The sequence below is a fragment of the Dicentrarchus labrax genome, unplaced genomic scaffold, assembly GCF_905237075.1.
Source record: "Dicentrarchus labrax unplaced genomic scaffold, dlabrax2021, whole genome shotgun sequence".
Classification (NCBI taxonomy): domain Eukaryota; kingdom Metazoa; phylum Chordata; class Actinopteri; family Moronidae; genus Dicentrarchus; species Dicentrarchus labrax.
In genome coordinates this window covers 15,542,771-15,559,649 of record NW_026136712.1, presented here as the reverse complement: position 1 = coordinate 15,559,649, position 16,879 = coordinate 15,542,771, and the positions used below count along the sequence as shown (strand labels likewise).

Genomic DNA, 16,879 nt, shown 5'->3' with positions numbered 1-16,879 from the left:
ATTAATTAGGCAATATTTTTATGTTGTAGTTGGTCGGGGTGGACCTGATTTTTTTATCTACTTTTATAATGTTGCGTGCTTTAATCTATAATAATAAATCATATGTTATAAGCTAATCATAAAACTGTAGTGGAGTAGTTTATTCATAACCTAAGTATAATTAGCATTAAGAAATACACAAGTAAAGTACAGGTACTTACTTAAAATACTTAAATCATGTACTTAGTTTAACTTATGCTAATGTCAGCATGCGAACATGTTGATTTTTTGTGTTTATTGTTGTTAACATCTTAGTTTTGCCTGTTAGCATGCTAATATTTGCTAATTAGCGCTAACCACAAGTTTATGTTGATGGTAATGTCATTACTGGCGCTACAAATCTACACAAAAATCTATTTATTATACAGTCCATCGTTTCGCAACCATTTTGTCTTAAACCAAAGTAGGCTAACTGGAAAAAAATATAACTTTTGACCTGATAATGGCACTAGATTAAAAGTTAAAGGATCATAAAAGTGATTACAACTCATCCTGAGGGGGACATGAATATCTGTGCAAATATCTCATGGTAATCTATCAAAGAACTGCCAAGATATTTCTGTGTTTTTATAAAACACAAATGTCAACTTCATGGTGGCGCTAAACAAAAAGTCCCAAAAATCTTTAGGTCACTAGTCATTGTCTGGGAACTGTGAGTGTCTGTACAAAATGTTGTGCCAATCCATCCAATAGTTGTTTAGAAGTGGCGGACTGACCAACAGACCATATCTCTAGAGCCACACTGCTCATGATTATGCAAGAGGAAGAGCTCAAGAGGTCAGAGTTCTAAAGTATTGTGGGTTAAATTGCTGAAAGTGTTACCATAACACAACATGCACTGACTCAATATCCTCTGAACATGTTAAAAGTCTCTCACACATACACAAATACACACCACATCAAGCCTATTTTAAGCAGTAAAAACCTTGGACCCTAACCAAATATTGGTCATCAATCTGAAAATGACTGACAGAGCAACTTTTATCCCCAGTAATGCCAGATCTCCTCATGCTGAAGCTTTCCCCAATCTCATCATTATTGCCCTCTTTATCCCTCCCATCTGCAGGGTTTTTTTTCGATACACAGTATATATGAATCATATGTGTCCTAAACGTGAACATGATCTGAGAGATTGAAACACTGCCCGACAGCTGTGTGTTCCACGTGTATGTGCTTTAATGAAGCACCTGCATATTTACAGATGTTAGCATCTGCTGCAAGTGCCCTGGTTTGGAGGTTTAATTTTAGAGGAGCAGCCAGATGGTGGACAAGAGGATTACTATGCTAAGCCTTTGTCATCTGCTGCTACACAGTGACTGTTTATAGACAAATACAAGGTGGACCCCCGCTGGTTGCTGTAGTCTGGTCAGAGCTGCTGAGAGTGTGGATGATGAATAGTAAAATTAGTAACTTTTGGCTTAATTAATATCAGCAGTGAGGACAAAACTTTACGCCGACATTGCCTCGTGCTGATTTGAGATGCCGCTTACAATTAATCTTAGCTGCTGCTCGAGTTGTTAATAGGCCCCTAAAGCTAAATAATTGTTACCTTTAGATAATTACCTGACAAAAAAAAAGGAAAATAAATTATTTAATAACTTATTAGACCACAGGGTCATAACAGGATGTGTTACTATATAAATAATATTATCATAGTGCCCAAAAATGTAAACATGCATTTGACCAAAAGATTACAGTGGATATGCATCCTGTCATTTTTGTTAATGAAGACAAAAATCATAACATTATTTTTTACTCTTTAAAAGCATGTTACCGATAACATTAAGACATGCACAATATCAGGACCTTGAAACCATCAATAACTGTATTATTCAATAATAATAATAATAAGGCTTTTCCTACAGTGACATGTCAAATTATCATCTATGAAAAAGACTTTTCACAACTGAAAAGCAAGTGATTCACAAAAAAGTACAACAACACCAACATGTGACAAAAACACATAACTTTTGACTTGTTTATTGAGTAATTCCATTGTTGAAGTGACTGTACATTTTCTCAGAAATATATGAACTAGTGCCAACCTCATTAACCTATCACGGAAGTGCAATATCAGTGTATAGTGGAGCAAGTGTGTTCCTACAGCATTTATTGTACTGTGAGTCTGGACCAGTCTATGGTTGACATATGTATTCTTTTGCATATACCAGATATTCTTCAGCTCTAGTTCTCATTCATAACAGAAATAAATATAAAACATAAAGAACACAAAGGACATCTGAGGCAGGCGAAATTATGCTGACACATTTAACCCATCTGTAACCCCCCAGGATAAACCAGATACTTCCACAATCAAGGTGAGGACTCTCATTTTGTGCAATCCTGTTCTTTGCAACTTACAAAGCATTCATGTTTATTTACCAGATAGATGCAACTTCACTATAACACCTGGCATAGGCTGCTAGTAATGAAACATGGTTTTGCTCAGCCCTGTAGAAGGAAAAACTGTAGTCAGAATGCTGATGTTTACTTCTTTCTGCCGCCGCCGTTTGACAGAATCATCACCAGTCTCATGAAGATGTTCAGTGTGTCCATGTAAATCCCCATACACCTGCCAGATCACAAAGAATTTGAGTTTTTATACCTTGGTGCGAGTACATGACTAACATTACAGTCTGAGAGCAGTAGAGGAGAGTGACTTACGCGTTAATGGGGTCATATTTCTGTACGCCATAGAGCGGGTGTGTCTCTGCCCTCTTGATGACCTTCTGTGTATCGTACAGGAGGAACATGCTGAACAGGACCAGACCACCATAGATGGCCACTGAGTACAGGCCTGCTCCGAATGCTGAGGTGGGTGGCAGGAACATTGATCCTAAAGAATACGGGAACATTCAGGTACGGTTGTGGATTCAAAGTGATAAACCTAAATAATTATTGGCCATTTATCTAATTATAATATGCATCTAGCTTTCTAAAGTTTCTATAAAAACTACTGACATGTTAAGCTGCCAACACTGTGCACTTGTTCAGAAATTAAGCCATCACAGAAATGGTACTCCATGACTGTCATGTTCTCAACTGCTGCCAAATTAATTTTAGTTAATTAATAAAAGTATTCTTATGTCAAGGTTTATATGGCTAAGTACTGTTAAAATCATGTAATGACAATGTAAATTAAACAGTGTGAAGAAATGCAAAGTTTTGTTACACTATCTGATGAGCACAGGCATGGGAAAGTCTAACTGAGTCTTTACATCTTTTATGTTTGTATTTCCAATTCGATTAACCACCATGACATTCATTAATTGAAGTTAAGCACAATCTATCTAATCAATCTGTCCAATCTAAGTAGAACATGAACATGCCTGTATTATAGTATGTGCCATGATCCCAATAAGATTAAGCTATATATAATTTTACACCAGTTGCAAATGAATTCATACAGAACACAGATATTCTATTCAAATTAATTAACATAAATCAACTGGATATTATGATTTTATGAAGAAATGACGTTTCTCACATGGTACCGTAGGGACATGGTAAAAACACTTTATGTACTGTATGAATATACTTAGCTGCAGTCTTTAATCAAAGGCTCAGTGGAATCATTTGTACTCACAAAGTACACATCATGTCATTTACTAAGATGTTCACGATTCTAAACTTTGAGTATCATCAGGTGTAAACACAGAAACACAGTACCACACTTTACTTAACAGACTTCACACTAGACGTCTAATCTATATAGAATTTTTTTTATGGCGATTTCAGTGAGACCACTGAGGTGGCACAGTGAGTGTGCTAGAGGACAATCATGGTGGATTACTTTGTAACATGAACGCCGTGTTTCAGCTGTTTACCTTGTGACCGTCAAGATGGTGGATAAAAGGGCCGTCACTGTGGTAACTTTCCAGAGGTGTTAAGTGTTGTTTCACAGCATAATAAAATACTGCGCATGTGGTGTCTGATGAGCCTTCATCCTCATGAATCTATTACTGAAACTGGCCTTTCTCAATCATATCTAATCATCTCATTTATACCTGAAGCAAGATGTCAACACGACCTCTTGTATTCTTGAATTGTTTTCAACTTATAGCACTCAGTACTGTCTGTAGCGCACCTGAGAAAGGGTTTTTTTCAAGGTGAAATTGCATTATACTAACCAATAGAGGAAGCGAAGACAACTCCAAAGCCGACAGCCAATGGCCCGCCCATATTGAGGAACTTCTCACTTGGGGCACACATGGCCACAGTAGACAGACCTCCCACGATGCCTGCTGTGTACCAGGCGGCCCTCATCATCAGAGGTCCTCCCAGGAGAGTGAGGGGAGCGATGACAGCACCCATCACACCTTATCAATAAATAAAACAAAGAGACAACTGAATACCACGTTCACAACAAACAGATCTGTGCCGTATGCCTAGATGCAGTGTAGAGGTCTAAAATACAACAGCAGGTGTTACTCTCTGAGCCTTTACACGACTGCTCTCTAGTGTTCAACTGAGGCAACTACATAACAAATATAACAAAGCAAAGTGCAACAACATAACAGAACAAGAATTTTCCACTACACACTGTCTTACAAACCTGCATGGAGCATCCAAGCGAGGTGTTTGGGCATTGGGCTTTGCTCATATGAAATGGACCTGACCAGCATGCCAGCACCAATCATAGCTGCAAAAGTTGCTCCAATAGCCTGAGTTAAAGCAGACATCAAATATTCATATTAATAACCTGTATATACACTTAAAAATGTAAAATACTTCTGAGATACTAGTACAGATTTTACTAAACCAGCTACATGTTGTATTAGCCTTCAATTTCATTTGAACATAAAATTCCCCATCCATCTCTGTTGGAGCTACTTGAGTTATAAAGCTTACCAGCCAGGATCCTCTCATCATCAGACCCATAAGTGCCGGGGTCCTGCTCACTGCTAAAGCTGACAAAGCCGTCAGCCCAACACTTCCTGCGAAGTACATGTAGGTGGAGTGGATCCTGTCCTTCACATACTGAGGCCAGATCCTGCAGAGAGAGGGAAGAGCCGGGTGAGAATGGAGCTCTTTTAACACTTTGTGTGCTTCAAAACAACTTTAAAGAGCTTTCAGTACAAAACGCTGTTACTCACACTGCTTTCTCAATGGCACCAATTTCATTGGACATGCCAAGTCCATAGTAGCACAGAGCTCCAAGGCCAACTGCTGCACCTCCAGCCAGAATCATTCTTCCCATGCTGTCAACTGTGGACACAACAATAATTATTTTGGACACACTTTAAAATGTTTTCCGTTGCAGTGTTATAAACCTAAACACTCAAAAAGTGTTATAGACAAACACAGTGACTGTCACAGTTAAAAAGTTTGAATTGACCATTTCTACAACCTTTATATTGTATAGAAATATAACATATTATACACTGTATATGAGTTGTTTAATAGAGTGGATAGCATAAACTCCAGTTATGTAACAGTACGTTCAAAGTAACAGTATGTAATGTAGTATAATTAACTAGTATATGTTAGAGTCTTTACTTCTAATGGCAGTATCTGTTGCTGGCTCAAAAGCTACATCTTTGAACTGGTCTCTGGCTGTCTTCGCACGGCGGAAACCAAATCTGGCCTTGGAGGAAAATCCCTGGGGAAAGAAATAAAAGCTTTTGACAAAACTGCAAATGTTGATTTTGTGGCTAGGATTTCATGCCCAGCCTTATCAATCACAATGGAAAACAATCAGGGAGTGAGCAACATGCCTTAGGCCATTGTTAATTTAACATGTGTACTGGTATATGTCATTTTAATGAACTTGACTTCAAGTGAGAACAAAGGTGTTTAGATTTAATTAAAAGAGCAACTGATGGGACAAGACGGCTGCTGCAGGGTTCAAATTTGTTTGGAAGACAGTTTTTTTAAGCCTTGTGTCAGATGAAGTGTTGCCCACATCTCTAATTTGTAATGACAACAACATTCTTTCTGAAAATCGTTCTGCAGTTTCCTAACCTGCAGGTCACTAGCTGCTGATAACCACTGCTCCTACTCACAGCTCTGAAGAGGCAACTGTAAAATCTAGAGCACCAGACTTATTACAAGCTAAATCCAGTTTACATAACAAATAGGAGAGGGATTCTCTGGCATTTAGTGTGTTAACTGTCCAACTGCAGTCGTTTCCTGCCTTCATCAACAAAAGACGATACATTTAAAATAGGATGGATACATTCGGATGTACCAAAAGGCTTGATGTATTATATGCAATGTATTAGGGAATAGTTTCTTTACATTCAACACCAACTATCTGATCTTATGAGTATTTTAATATCTGCTTGTTGTGACCCAAGATCAATAGGAGTTTCAGTAATAGTAGTTGCACGTGTTTACTGGTGTGTGTGTGTGTGTGTGTGTGTGTGTGTGTGTGTGTATGTGTGTGTGTGTGGTCATAGTAAAAAGTGAAAGCAGCAATCAGAAAGCTCAGAGAAATGTTAGACAGCCATGAACGTCAGCCTGTTGGGAGTTCATTAGACAGTACCTGCTGGGGCCTGAACAGGGGTGGACAGGCCTTCAGGGTGGGTGCTCTCAGGACTGCAGAGCCCTGCGACAGCACAGGACGCATCCCGGCGAGAGGAAGACTCCTCAGGCACGTCAGCCTCGCCACCAACATGGTCACAATGTATTAACCTGTATCAGTCCGACAGATAAACAGAGCGTCAACTACAACACAGACAGACACACAGACAGACAGACAGACAGACAGACTGACAGACTGACTGACTGACTATTGGGTATTTGTTACGAATATAACAAAGTACGTTAGCGTTACTGTCACAATAACACCGAGCAGTTAGTGCATAAAATAAACTTTATATCCTGTCACGTAAGATAGCTAACGGTTAGCTAGCACGACATACGCAGAAAGAGTTAAAAAGACTCATTTCTTTACAGTCTTTCCCCGAACTACTGCTATCACGGTGTTAAGTCTGAACACATTATTTAACTAAAGCCATTAAAAATGAATTATGTCAAGGGTAATTGCAAGAAATGTAGATGTAAACGTCACGTACCGAGAGAGCAACGTTCGTCTTTCACCTTTCTGGAAACAAGTGCGCAAGTTTCTGACGCAATTGTTTTGCAACCTTCGTGAAAATTCTCTATGAGTGCGTCATCATCAAGCGTCAGGTCTGACGGGAATTGTAGTTCTAAATCGCGTCTCATTTTGTAATCCTGTAATTACTGTAATCGGAGGATGAAGAAGTATTCAGGTCCTCGCAAATAGCAATACCAAAATGTAATAATAATAATAATAATAATAATAATAATAATAATAATAATAATAACAATAATAATAATAATAATAATAATAATAATAATAAATTAATAATTCAATTAAATATTTCACTCAAATTCAAGCTCAGATGTTTCATTTGCAAAGGACACTTGCGCCTGCGCCTGTTACAGTAGCTCCCGTCATCTTCTTACTTTTTATAAGTATAGCTGTGTGTTTAAATTACTTGTTTGACTTTTTGTTTACCAGTATTTCATTTAAGCTGCACTCTTTCTAAAAATGCTGGTAGAGACAGTTTTGGTTTTTCGCCGTGAAAGTACTGCTTTCATTAAGTCGAGACACTGAATATTTTCATTTTTCAGAGATTCTGATTCTGATATTTTATGAACTGATCTTATGTAATATACATCTTGATCAGCAAAGTAAATAAAAGTAGTGGGGTAAAACAAATATATTTCCCCTTAAAATGTAGTACAAGTACAGTTCTTGAGTAAATAACTTGTTTTTAATTGAATTAAATCACGTTATAGATAGGATCTGTATGTGTTGTAATTATCCTATCCACTTACAGGTCAGAGTAAAAGTTGTAAAGCAAAGTCTGCTTTTGTCCACTAGGTGGAGTGCTTGCATCTCCCTTTGTTCAGACTACGTCAATAACTACTAAAAAACATAAAATAGGCCTAAATCACAGTAGGACACAACACCATAATCGAGCCAACACCTTGTTATTTACCCTGACAGAGTTGCCCCTGTGGTTTACGCGTATAAAGTTTGTTTGCCATCTCTTATTACAGACTAGAAATAGAGGGTCTGTGAGGGGTGGTGATGGTGCGCCAAAGTTGCCATGTGATTCACTGACTCGCAACTGTTGCACTGACTTCTAATTCAGTTCACCGGGAAGCCTGAGAACCTGCAGCCTCCTCAAACATGAGTCCATCTGATCCACAAGTTTCACTCAGCAAAACTGTTCAAGCTGCTTCTTTCGGATTGCACTGTTTTTTCTTGTCACACAAGTGAAGCAGTCTTGGGAAGTAATGGAATTAATTTCTCACCGGAGTCGTTCTTTGAGGGAAGGCTGACCAACTTAACGGATGAGCCGAAGCGGGGACGCCTTCAGACACCACAGCTCCACATGATGGTGGGTATGGAGCGAGGGAAAAACCCTTAGAAATAACTAAACATTTGGCTGTAAACTAATAATATCACAGGACTCTAATAACACCTCAGAAATCACTCATAAAACTGTTGCTTATATTAAACAGAAGTCTCATAAAGGCTGTCTTTAAGAGTCTTTTTTATTAAGAAAGCATGACTTCAGTTTGGCCGGTGTGTCCCTTTGACCTTTAAATTGCGGCGCATGCTCTCCAGAGACCATAACCACTGTTGTATTGTAGAAGTTTGACTTTTCCACACATTCTGTTAAAATGAAATCAGGTTATAAATTAACAGCAAAGTTGCTCTCAAAGTCACTGCCCTTGATTTACAGTAATATCACACATAATGTGTCATTTGTTTTCCTCACAAACGTGCTTGATGACCACTATATCTACTCTCCAACCCCAAATCCCCCCAAACACGCATGAATCTCGCCTGTACTGCTTTTCTAAATTAAACTTGTTGCCTGCATGCCATACTCCCCTCTCCTAATCTCCACCCCTCCCCTGACACCCTGACTGCTACAGTTCAAGCGCCTCTTTTGATTACATGTCATACCAAGAAGTGTTGGCACTGCCTTTATGAATAGCAGTTTGTTATAAAGTATTAAAAATAATGATGTAGGAGACATTTAGACGAACAGCCTTTATGATCACCTCTGACAAAGAAGTTGAACCCACCTTTCTAAATAAAATAAAAAACTGTCGGCAACAGGTCCTCTATACCATCACATAAACTGATCAATAACAGACTTTCCAAACACATGCATCATGATTTATTTGCCTTTGTTGAGTAATACATATTATTAAATAATGCACTGAATCACAGTAGCTATATGTAATTCATGATATTAACATATCTTCTGTATCTCATGTAAATTATACATTCTTTCTGGAAATTCATAAACATGTAAAATAGATAAAATCATAATAATATTACTATATAATGATGCGTTTTGTTTGTAAAATCCTGATTACTATAGTAAATACAGCTATAAAATAAATGTAATACAGTATAATGTACTGTAAGTTCCCTTCACATATTTATAACATCGTGCATAATGATGTCAGATGTATTACAAACATAGATCTATTGGTATAAGCAGTATTAAAAAATCTATCATGACCCAATCTTACTGTTACTTTTTCAAAAATGTCCTATTCTTTTGTTTTCTTATGTAGAGACATATCATCCTGTAATTATCACGCCTACATACTGTCTGGGTCTAAAAAAAATCCAGTGCACTGGGATATTCTTTCAATATACAGTGAACACTTGCAATACTGTGTACACTCTCTGTATCTCAGGGAAAGTAGGTCTGGCTGGGTGGTGTTTAATTTGTCTTCACATAAGATGTAACATTAAATAAAAGGCAGCTATTAAAAGCATTTGTAGCAAGATGATAAATGGTGCAGTGGCGGTTTTGTTATGAGCAGATGATCAAAAGTGTCATATGCCTCAGTGGTTTGTGAATATTCAAGAATATCCGTTCATGTGTGTGTTTTTTCACTTTACACAGCAGATGCAATAAGCTGAGATAATTGGTGTACATCTAATTTACCATATAAATGACAAAACCTCAGACCACTTATTTTCTTGAATTGTTGATGTAACCTTTTTTTGGTCTATTTTAAATCACATATTGAGAGACCTAAAACTGCTTAAATAAATACTCAATCCCACAGAACTACACTGTTACTGTGGTAATCTAAATGTATGTCAAATCAACTCATGTCTCATGGCAAAATTATTTCTGGTGTTTGTTCAGGTACAGTCACAGTAGAAAATAAACTGCAGAACAAATATGCTGTTCTATAAGTGTAGATCCAGATCCTGTTGGTTTACCTCCACAAACTGACTGTATGTTTACAATGTTAAATGCACACTGAAGGCTTAAGGACACAGTCATTTCCTTTGGTGCAGCCGACTATCTAACCAGTTCTACATGACTCGTAACATCCAGGGGGGTTAGTCACTGACCCTGTGACGTGTGAGTGACCTGGGAGTTTATGTTCCGCGATCTCAGCCCAAGGGAGGTTTAGAGTCACTCCTGTGTAAAGAGACCTTTGTGGTTGTGGCATGCGGCAGGGTGGTGCAAGACATAGCTGATTTTTCCTCCCGGTGAAAACGTCTCAGTACACAGGCTGTTCACCTTTTCATTACACGCCGTTCCACGTCAACAGTGCTCTCTATTGGAGCTGTAAACTTCCCGTTGCCTCTCAGAGAATTTCGCAGGCAGTGTCCAACCATTCCCTGTGTTTAGACTGCAGTCATTTGGACTGGCTTCTGTGCTCAGAACTGGCCAGGGACAGAAGTCGCAACAGGATGTGAGAACTGGACCTCCAGCAGGGTCGTGTATCAGGTTTTTCACTTCCTCCAAAGTGCTGCTTGTTTTACGTCAAACACACGAGGACCTTGCTGTAGTGAGTGAAAAGGTTGGTCTGTTGGTTGTGGCTCGGCTGATTAATAGCAGCAGTTTCACTAATGTGTCGGCCCCCCGAGGCTAGACCTGCAATCGTTTAACAGTGATCCATAAGAAATCACAGGCACACTCAGGATACTGTGTGTAGCACCTGACAGATCCAATAAACAAATGTTTTCACAAACCCAGACGTCTGATTCAGGATTTAAAAAGACAGACTGTACACCCTAACTTCAGCATTTCTTTTTCTAGGCACACATCAAAATAACACTCTTGCCGTGTTACTGACCCTTTCACTGGCAGAAGAGGTAAGGCAGGATTATGCCGAAATCCGAAGATTAGTCAGGGATCTGAACCAAGCTGCCATTATCTTTAAAGGGAACTAATACCAATCTTTCAGGAATGTGCAAGACATTTACCAAATAGGCATCATTAAATCCACTCTTGCTTCATTTTACTACCCACTGCCTGCCCTCTGCAGACCAACAGAAGTACTGAATGGCCTGCAGGCTCAGAGCACTATAATTTATGTCTGAATGACAAGCAGGCTTTCCCCTTCAATTTCAACACCGTGCAGTTATACTTCTCAGTGTTTGGACATGCGCCCCCCTCATCTCAGTGTTTTAAAAGCATAAAGGTGTATTAAGAGGAAGCAGCAAGCCATTATCCCACCACCAGATGTTGTACTGTTCCAGCAGCCCATGTCACTGAGGGCCTTTGTTAAAAAAGATCTCCTCCCAGTGTTGACATGAAGGCACAGCTGGCAGTGTGGCCATAGGCTGCTCTGCTACCTATCAGTGGGAGGTAGGATTATCACTCCAACCCAGACAACTCTGACTTTTTAAGGAGGCAGTTTAACAGTTGAGGAATTATAGTTTAATTACAAAATTGTACTTGATTGCAGTCTCATATTTCATTTGTTCCCGTCTACAAAAAGACTGACTCATAAATAGTCTTGTATGGTGGGTGGGCATGTTCCTGAAATGCACTGGTGCACTTAAAGATAACAAGGACTTCCTCGTAGGAAGAACTGGCTTAGATTCCAGTTAAACACACCCAACTATTTTCTATTCTTACCTTCTTAAGATATGATATTTTTGTCTCTGAGTAAATGTCTCCATCACTGGTTTTGCAGAATACAACAAATAGAGGAAGAAAATGTGCGTAGGAAGGAGAAGCGTGTATAATATGACTGTGCATCACAGTGCAGTTTTACATATGCAATAATAGACTGTCAACTTCCCCATTTCCATGAGTAGTTAAAACAAATACCTTAAAGTGTTTCGACATAGAAAGAAATGAGACCCAAGTAGTTACTCACAGCCATGCTCAAATGTGCAAAATGTGTAACTGACAGGTTGATGTTCATTTCATTTACAGGATGAAACATCGCCTACAACTGGGAATACAAATAACTGCAAGGCTCTTTAAGAAGGCAACTAGAGCCTTGCAAGATTGGCAGAACCTATTAAGAAGAAGGCATATCCAGGCACCGCTACTTCCAAGAATGAGGATCAAATACACAATATCCATCGTCTTTTTTGTGACACTTGTTATCATTGAGAAGGAAAACAACATTATCTCAAGGTAAGTCCATTTCAGTGATGAATGGAGTGCTTTTGTGTTTTCCAGCAGGTTTTGTGTATGTTTATCTCTTCCCAGCTTTAAACAGATGTTTTACAAAAACTCCCCAAGCAACACAAAATTACTGCAAATGTCAAGTTAAATAACAAGGCTAAACTTCTTTCTGTTTCTGAAAGATAATATAACTCTGTGATTCCTCTTGCACTTTCAGGGTGTCAGATAAGCTCACCCTAAAGCAGACCCCCCAGACCCCTCTACAGCCCAGTGGTTTCTCCCACATACTGCAGAAGCACAATGGTTCCTTAACCTCACTCAGCAAGATAGACTCTGCCTTCACGTTGATGAAGCGGCGGCTGGAGAACTACAGCGAGCACCAGGGGGTGTTGAGGAGGGGCAGGAAACACATCCTCCTGTTAGCCACCACCAGGACGGGCTCCTCATTTGTGGGCGAGTTTTTCAACCAGCAGGGTGACAACATGTTTTACCTGTTTGAGCCGTTGTGGCATGTGGAGAAGATGTTGACGCTCGAGACAGGTGGTACCAACGCCACAGTGGCAGCCAAGGCGTACCGTGACGTGCTCCGGCAGCTCTTCCTGTGTGACTTCTCCCTACTGGAGAGCTTCATCGAACCCCCCCCTGTGGATCACATCACTACTGCCCTCTTCCGCAGGGAGTCCAGCAGCTCTCTGTGTGAGGAGTCAGTCTGCAGTCCCTCAATCAAAGGGGTCTTTGAGCGTTATCACTGCAGGACCAGACGCTGTGGGCCCCTGAACCTGACCATGGCGTCTGAGTCCTGCCTCCAAAAGGATCACAGGGCCATCAAGTCAGTGAGGGTGCGCCAGCTGGAGACTCTCCGTCCTCTGGCTGAGGACCCACGCCTTGACATAAAGTTCATTCAGCTGGTCCGGGATCCTAGGGCTGTACTAGCCTCGCGCATGGTGGCTTTTGAAGCCAAGTACAAGAACTGGAAGCGGTGGGCTATGGATGGGGATGTGCCCATTGATGATGATGAAGTAAGAAAGTTGAAAGGGAACTGCGACAACATAAGGATGTCCGCAGAGATCGGCCTCAGACAGCCACCGTGGCTGCGCAGGCGTTACATGCTGGTGAGGTACGAAGACATTGCTCGGTTCCCCATGAGGAAGGCAGCAGAGATGTACAGGTTTACTGGAATCCCGTTCCCTCCACAAGTGAAATCCTGGATCTTGAGGAACATCCAGGCCTCTAAGGAGACCAGCGGTGTTTACTCTACACAGAAAAATTCCTCAGAACAAGTAGAGAAATGGAGGTTCAATTTACCATTCAAAATAGCCCAGGTTGTACAGAAAGTTTGTGGGCCAACACTGAAGCTTTTTGGATATAAATCTGTAAGCAGTGAAGAAATGCTAACAGACAAGTCTATTAGTTTGATTGAGGACAAAGCGTTCAACTTTTTATAGAGTTTTATGGACATGAACTCTGAACCTTGATGCAGGAAAACACCCCTTTCGAAAAACTGATATTTATTAGGGTTGTTTATCCTGATGGTGAGAACTATATATTTTCTGATAGTGTGCTATTTAAAGTTTTTTACTATTTAAAATAGATTGATGAAGAAAATGTATTGTTGAGTGGAAAATACATATAAAGCAATAAGTTTTTCTTAAACTTCAATAAGTATTGAAGCCAGGGTGTTTGAAACATTATTAAAACTTTATATATGGGTATAGCATGGTGAGAATAGCTATCTTTGTTTTTGCACTTTCGACTGTTTTCTCTGTTCAATGCAAACTGTATCGTTGGCTTGTCCTGCAAGCCTGTCCAAATATATTTCCTTAGCAAATAGAGGAAAGTCCTGATGGATTTTGTAAACAATAATGAGCTGTTTCAAACACTTCCAGGAACCTCTGCTAGTTATTTTTGTCCAGAAACTTCTGAGCTAGCAACATAAGCTGCTTTTACACCAAAGAAACTTGAAACGAAATGTTCATGCATAGCCAAAAAGAGAAAAAAAAACGAATTGCTTTGTATAGCAATGCTTGGAGGAAATACCAATGTTTTTCCATATGAATTCTACGGATGAGATTCAGATTGATTCTTGATCCTTCAGAAGTAATGTATGGTTATTTATTTCTTCGCTTTGCTAAAAGTCATAACTCCAGCTCTGAATGTGCTCGACAGGTTCTCTCCCCCTGTGTAAGGGTACTTTTCTTGCACACGTATTGCCTACTGTACTTTGCTGTACATGCATGTTTGTAATTGGCCAAAAGCTGTTTGAAGTTGTCCGCAGGACTGTAAGGACCCATTCTGTAAAAACAGATGTTTACACTGCCACTGTATGCAAACATTCCAACTGCAGCTGGTTTGCAGGATTGTGTAAGGTTGGTCGGCAGGTCTCTGTCTGTTGACACAAGTCTCTTGGCTGGTGATAAAAAGGGGCCCTGATACTTAGGCCTGCCATGCTGTTAGCTGATGTTCCAATCTGCTCCTTTTGCATTTTGTTTTGTGACAATAAAACTTATTTTACATAAACTGTAAAACATCTCACTTTTGGCATGAAAATGCTGCATCCATAAGTGTGGCAAAACTGTAATTTAGTTACCTTGTCTGAAAGAGGTTACATTCAATAGCACAACTTCCCCATTTTGTCATCCTATCACTTATCTTTTTTAATCTAGCTAAGCAACAACAGCATCAAAGGAATCTCATGTGGTTGAGCAATGTAAAAAATAACCATGAGATGTAATCACTCAATACAGTACACTGTGAAAAATTCCCCTGCAATCAATACAACCTTCATAAAGCTTCTAATAGAGCATCCTACGTCAATGAGTGTTAACGTGAGTCTGCTTGTAACCACAGCCTGCCTTTGCTAAAGTTATACTAAAAGCAGCGCTGCATTAGCAAAGAGGAACGGTGGGTACAAGTGGACTCACCATCACTGAAAGAGCATTTACAGATTATTTGCTGAACAACAGTACAACCTCAAAAATGACCACAGTTGGTTCAACACCTCCCTGACACAGTCACAAGAACTCAGGCACAGTGGTGCTTTGAGGTAAATGCTAACATCAGCATGCTAACATGCTCACAATGACAGAGCTAATAGGATGATGTTTAGCAGGCTTAATGTTTACCATGTTACCACGATGGTTATTTTGGTCATAAAACAAAGTATTGAAACTGAAATGGCCTAAAGTTGGCACTATATACGGAGCCCCTAAAGGGACATGGAAAAGAAAAAAAAAAATGAAACGTTTCTTTTTTTTTTTTTTCCCATGTCCCTTTAGGGGCTCCGTAACTATATGAAAGGTTTAAGAACATAAATGTGTGTGCTAATATTTGAAGACATTCTACTCAAAACCAGAAATGTCAACATCATGGTGGTGCTGGATGGATTCATCATCAGGCATCATGGATATGTTCAGTGTGGACCAAAGTGGTGGACCAACAGAATGACATTGCCAGCCCTAAAATAACTCAGCTAACATAGCCTAAAAACAAACAAAAACCCCCCCACAAAGGTAGCTTTTGTTGCAGGGTTGTTGTATTGCATTGGACTGAGGGGTTGGGTTATGGAACTTTAGGAAGGGGGAGGGGTTTCTGAAGCTATTTGACTATCTTACAAGCACTTCTGATAGAGTCTACTGGTACCATTAAGTTACTCCGGTTATTTGGTCCATTACAAGTTAGACTTCTCATGGCTGCTCCACATCTATTTGTGTGCATATCAGTTTGTTGTGCTGTTTTGTGGTTTGTGCAAAAAAAAAAAAAAAAAAAAAAAAAGAAATCTATAAAAACAAAAACAGTCACATTTCATAGTGTTAGTTGTGAAACACAAGCATTCACTGACTTCGTTCAAGTGGTTAATTCAAGTGTCCCTGGTGCTTTTTTTTTTGTTCTACCTAAACCAAATGTTTAAGCTTTTTGTATACTGACTAGTTTGTCTCTGAGGAGGCAAAAAGGAAGAATACTGTGGAGGCTGCCTTGACTTCCAGTGTGTTTACCACTGTGGGCCTAGCTATTTAAGTCTGCAAACCTAGTAATTACCTCAACTTTACATATAATGTGGTCCAAGTCATTTTGGTCCACCTGACCCCACCCGCTTACAGAAATTCACGAAGGCTGTCTTTTATACAGTTTCTTTTTCAGCCTCAGTCTTCTCTTTTACACAAAAAAAGTGAATATTTATTAATGCACTCATCTGAACTCTCACACATTCTAAGAAAAGCCACCTCCGTGCACTTCAAGTACGTTTGCTCATATCAACAGATCATTATCTGGTTAGTTTGGGATGGCTGTTCTATTTTTATAAAAAGTGTTCCCAGGTCTGCAGCGTCTGAGACTAAACCTAATGAGGAGAGATTCAACATTCATAAACTCTTATATTGGAGTGGCTTTATGTGGGACGTGTGGAGGGTGGAGTAACTGTATGGTTGGATCAAATATAGAATAACCAC

The 16,879-nt window shown here is 39.5% G+C and overlaps 2 protein-coding genes across 3 annotated transcripts; one reads left to right on the top strand and one right to left on the bottom strand.

Annotated features, from left to right (window-relative positions):
- Positions 1–2,003: 2,003 nt before the first annotated feature.
- On the bottom strand, positions 2,004–7,150 carry ghitm (growth hormone inducible transmembrane protein). Its single transcript, XM_051418050.1, has 9 exons — positions 7,059–7,150; positions 6,527–6,675; positions 5,539–5,641; positions 5,136–5,247; positions 4,891–5,032; positions 4,595–4,703; positions 4,170–4,358; positions 2,704–2,875; positions 2,004–2,611 (listed from the first exon to the last, which is right to left on the bottom strand). Exons 2-9 carry the CDS (start codon positions 6,656–6,658, stop codon positions 2,527–2,529), a joined length of 1,044 nt encoding a protein of 347 aa, XP_051274010.1. The 5' UTR covers positions 6,659–6,675; positions 7,059–7,150; the 3' UTR covers positions 2,004–2,526.
- An 861-nt stretch (positions 7,151–8,011) lies between these two features.
- On the top strand, positions 8,012–14,959 carry LOC127373711 (carbohydrate sulfotransferase 3-like). 2 transcript variants are annotated; one of them, XM_051418420.1, is made up of 3 exons: positions 8,012–8,417; positions 12,237–12,443; positions 12,652–14,959. In XM_051418420.1, exons 2-3 carry the CDS (start codon positions 12,238–12,240, stop codon positions 13,877–13,879), a joined length of 1,434 nt encoding a protein of 477 aa, XP_051274380.1. In that variant the 5' UTR covers positions 8,012–8,417; position 12,237; the 3' UTR covers positions 13,880–14,959. The 2 variants fall into 2 exon arrangements, with proteins under 2 accessions (XP_051274380.1, XP_051274381.1); XM_051418421.1 differs by lacking the exon at positions 8,012–8,417 and having other exon boundaries at positions 12,105–12,443.
- The last annotated feature ends 1,920 nt before the right edge of the window (positions 14,960–16,879 follow it).

Bases quoted from the DNA above. Each gene is read 5' to 3' on its own strand.
- LOC127373711 (XM_051418420.1), top strand. From the start codon at position 12,238: ATGAAACATCGCCTACAACTGGGAATACAAATAACTGCAAGGCTCTTT. The intron at 12,444-12,651 runs GTAAGTCCATTT...TTGCACTTTCAG, and splicing joins GAAAACAACATTATCTCAAG to GGTGTCAGATAAGCTCACCC.
- ghitm (XM_051418050.1), bottom strand. From the start codon at position 6,658: ATGTTGGTGGCGAGGCTGACGTGCCTGAGGAGTCTTCCTCTCGCCGGG. The intron at 4,704-4,890 runs GTAAGCTTTATA...GCTTTAACTCAG, and splicing joins TGATGAGAGGATCCTGGCTG to GCTATTGGAGCAACTTTTGC. The intron at 2,612-2,703 runs GTAAGTCACTCT...GTGATCTGGCAG, and splicing joins AAATATGACCCCATTAACGC to GTGTATGGGGATTTACATGG.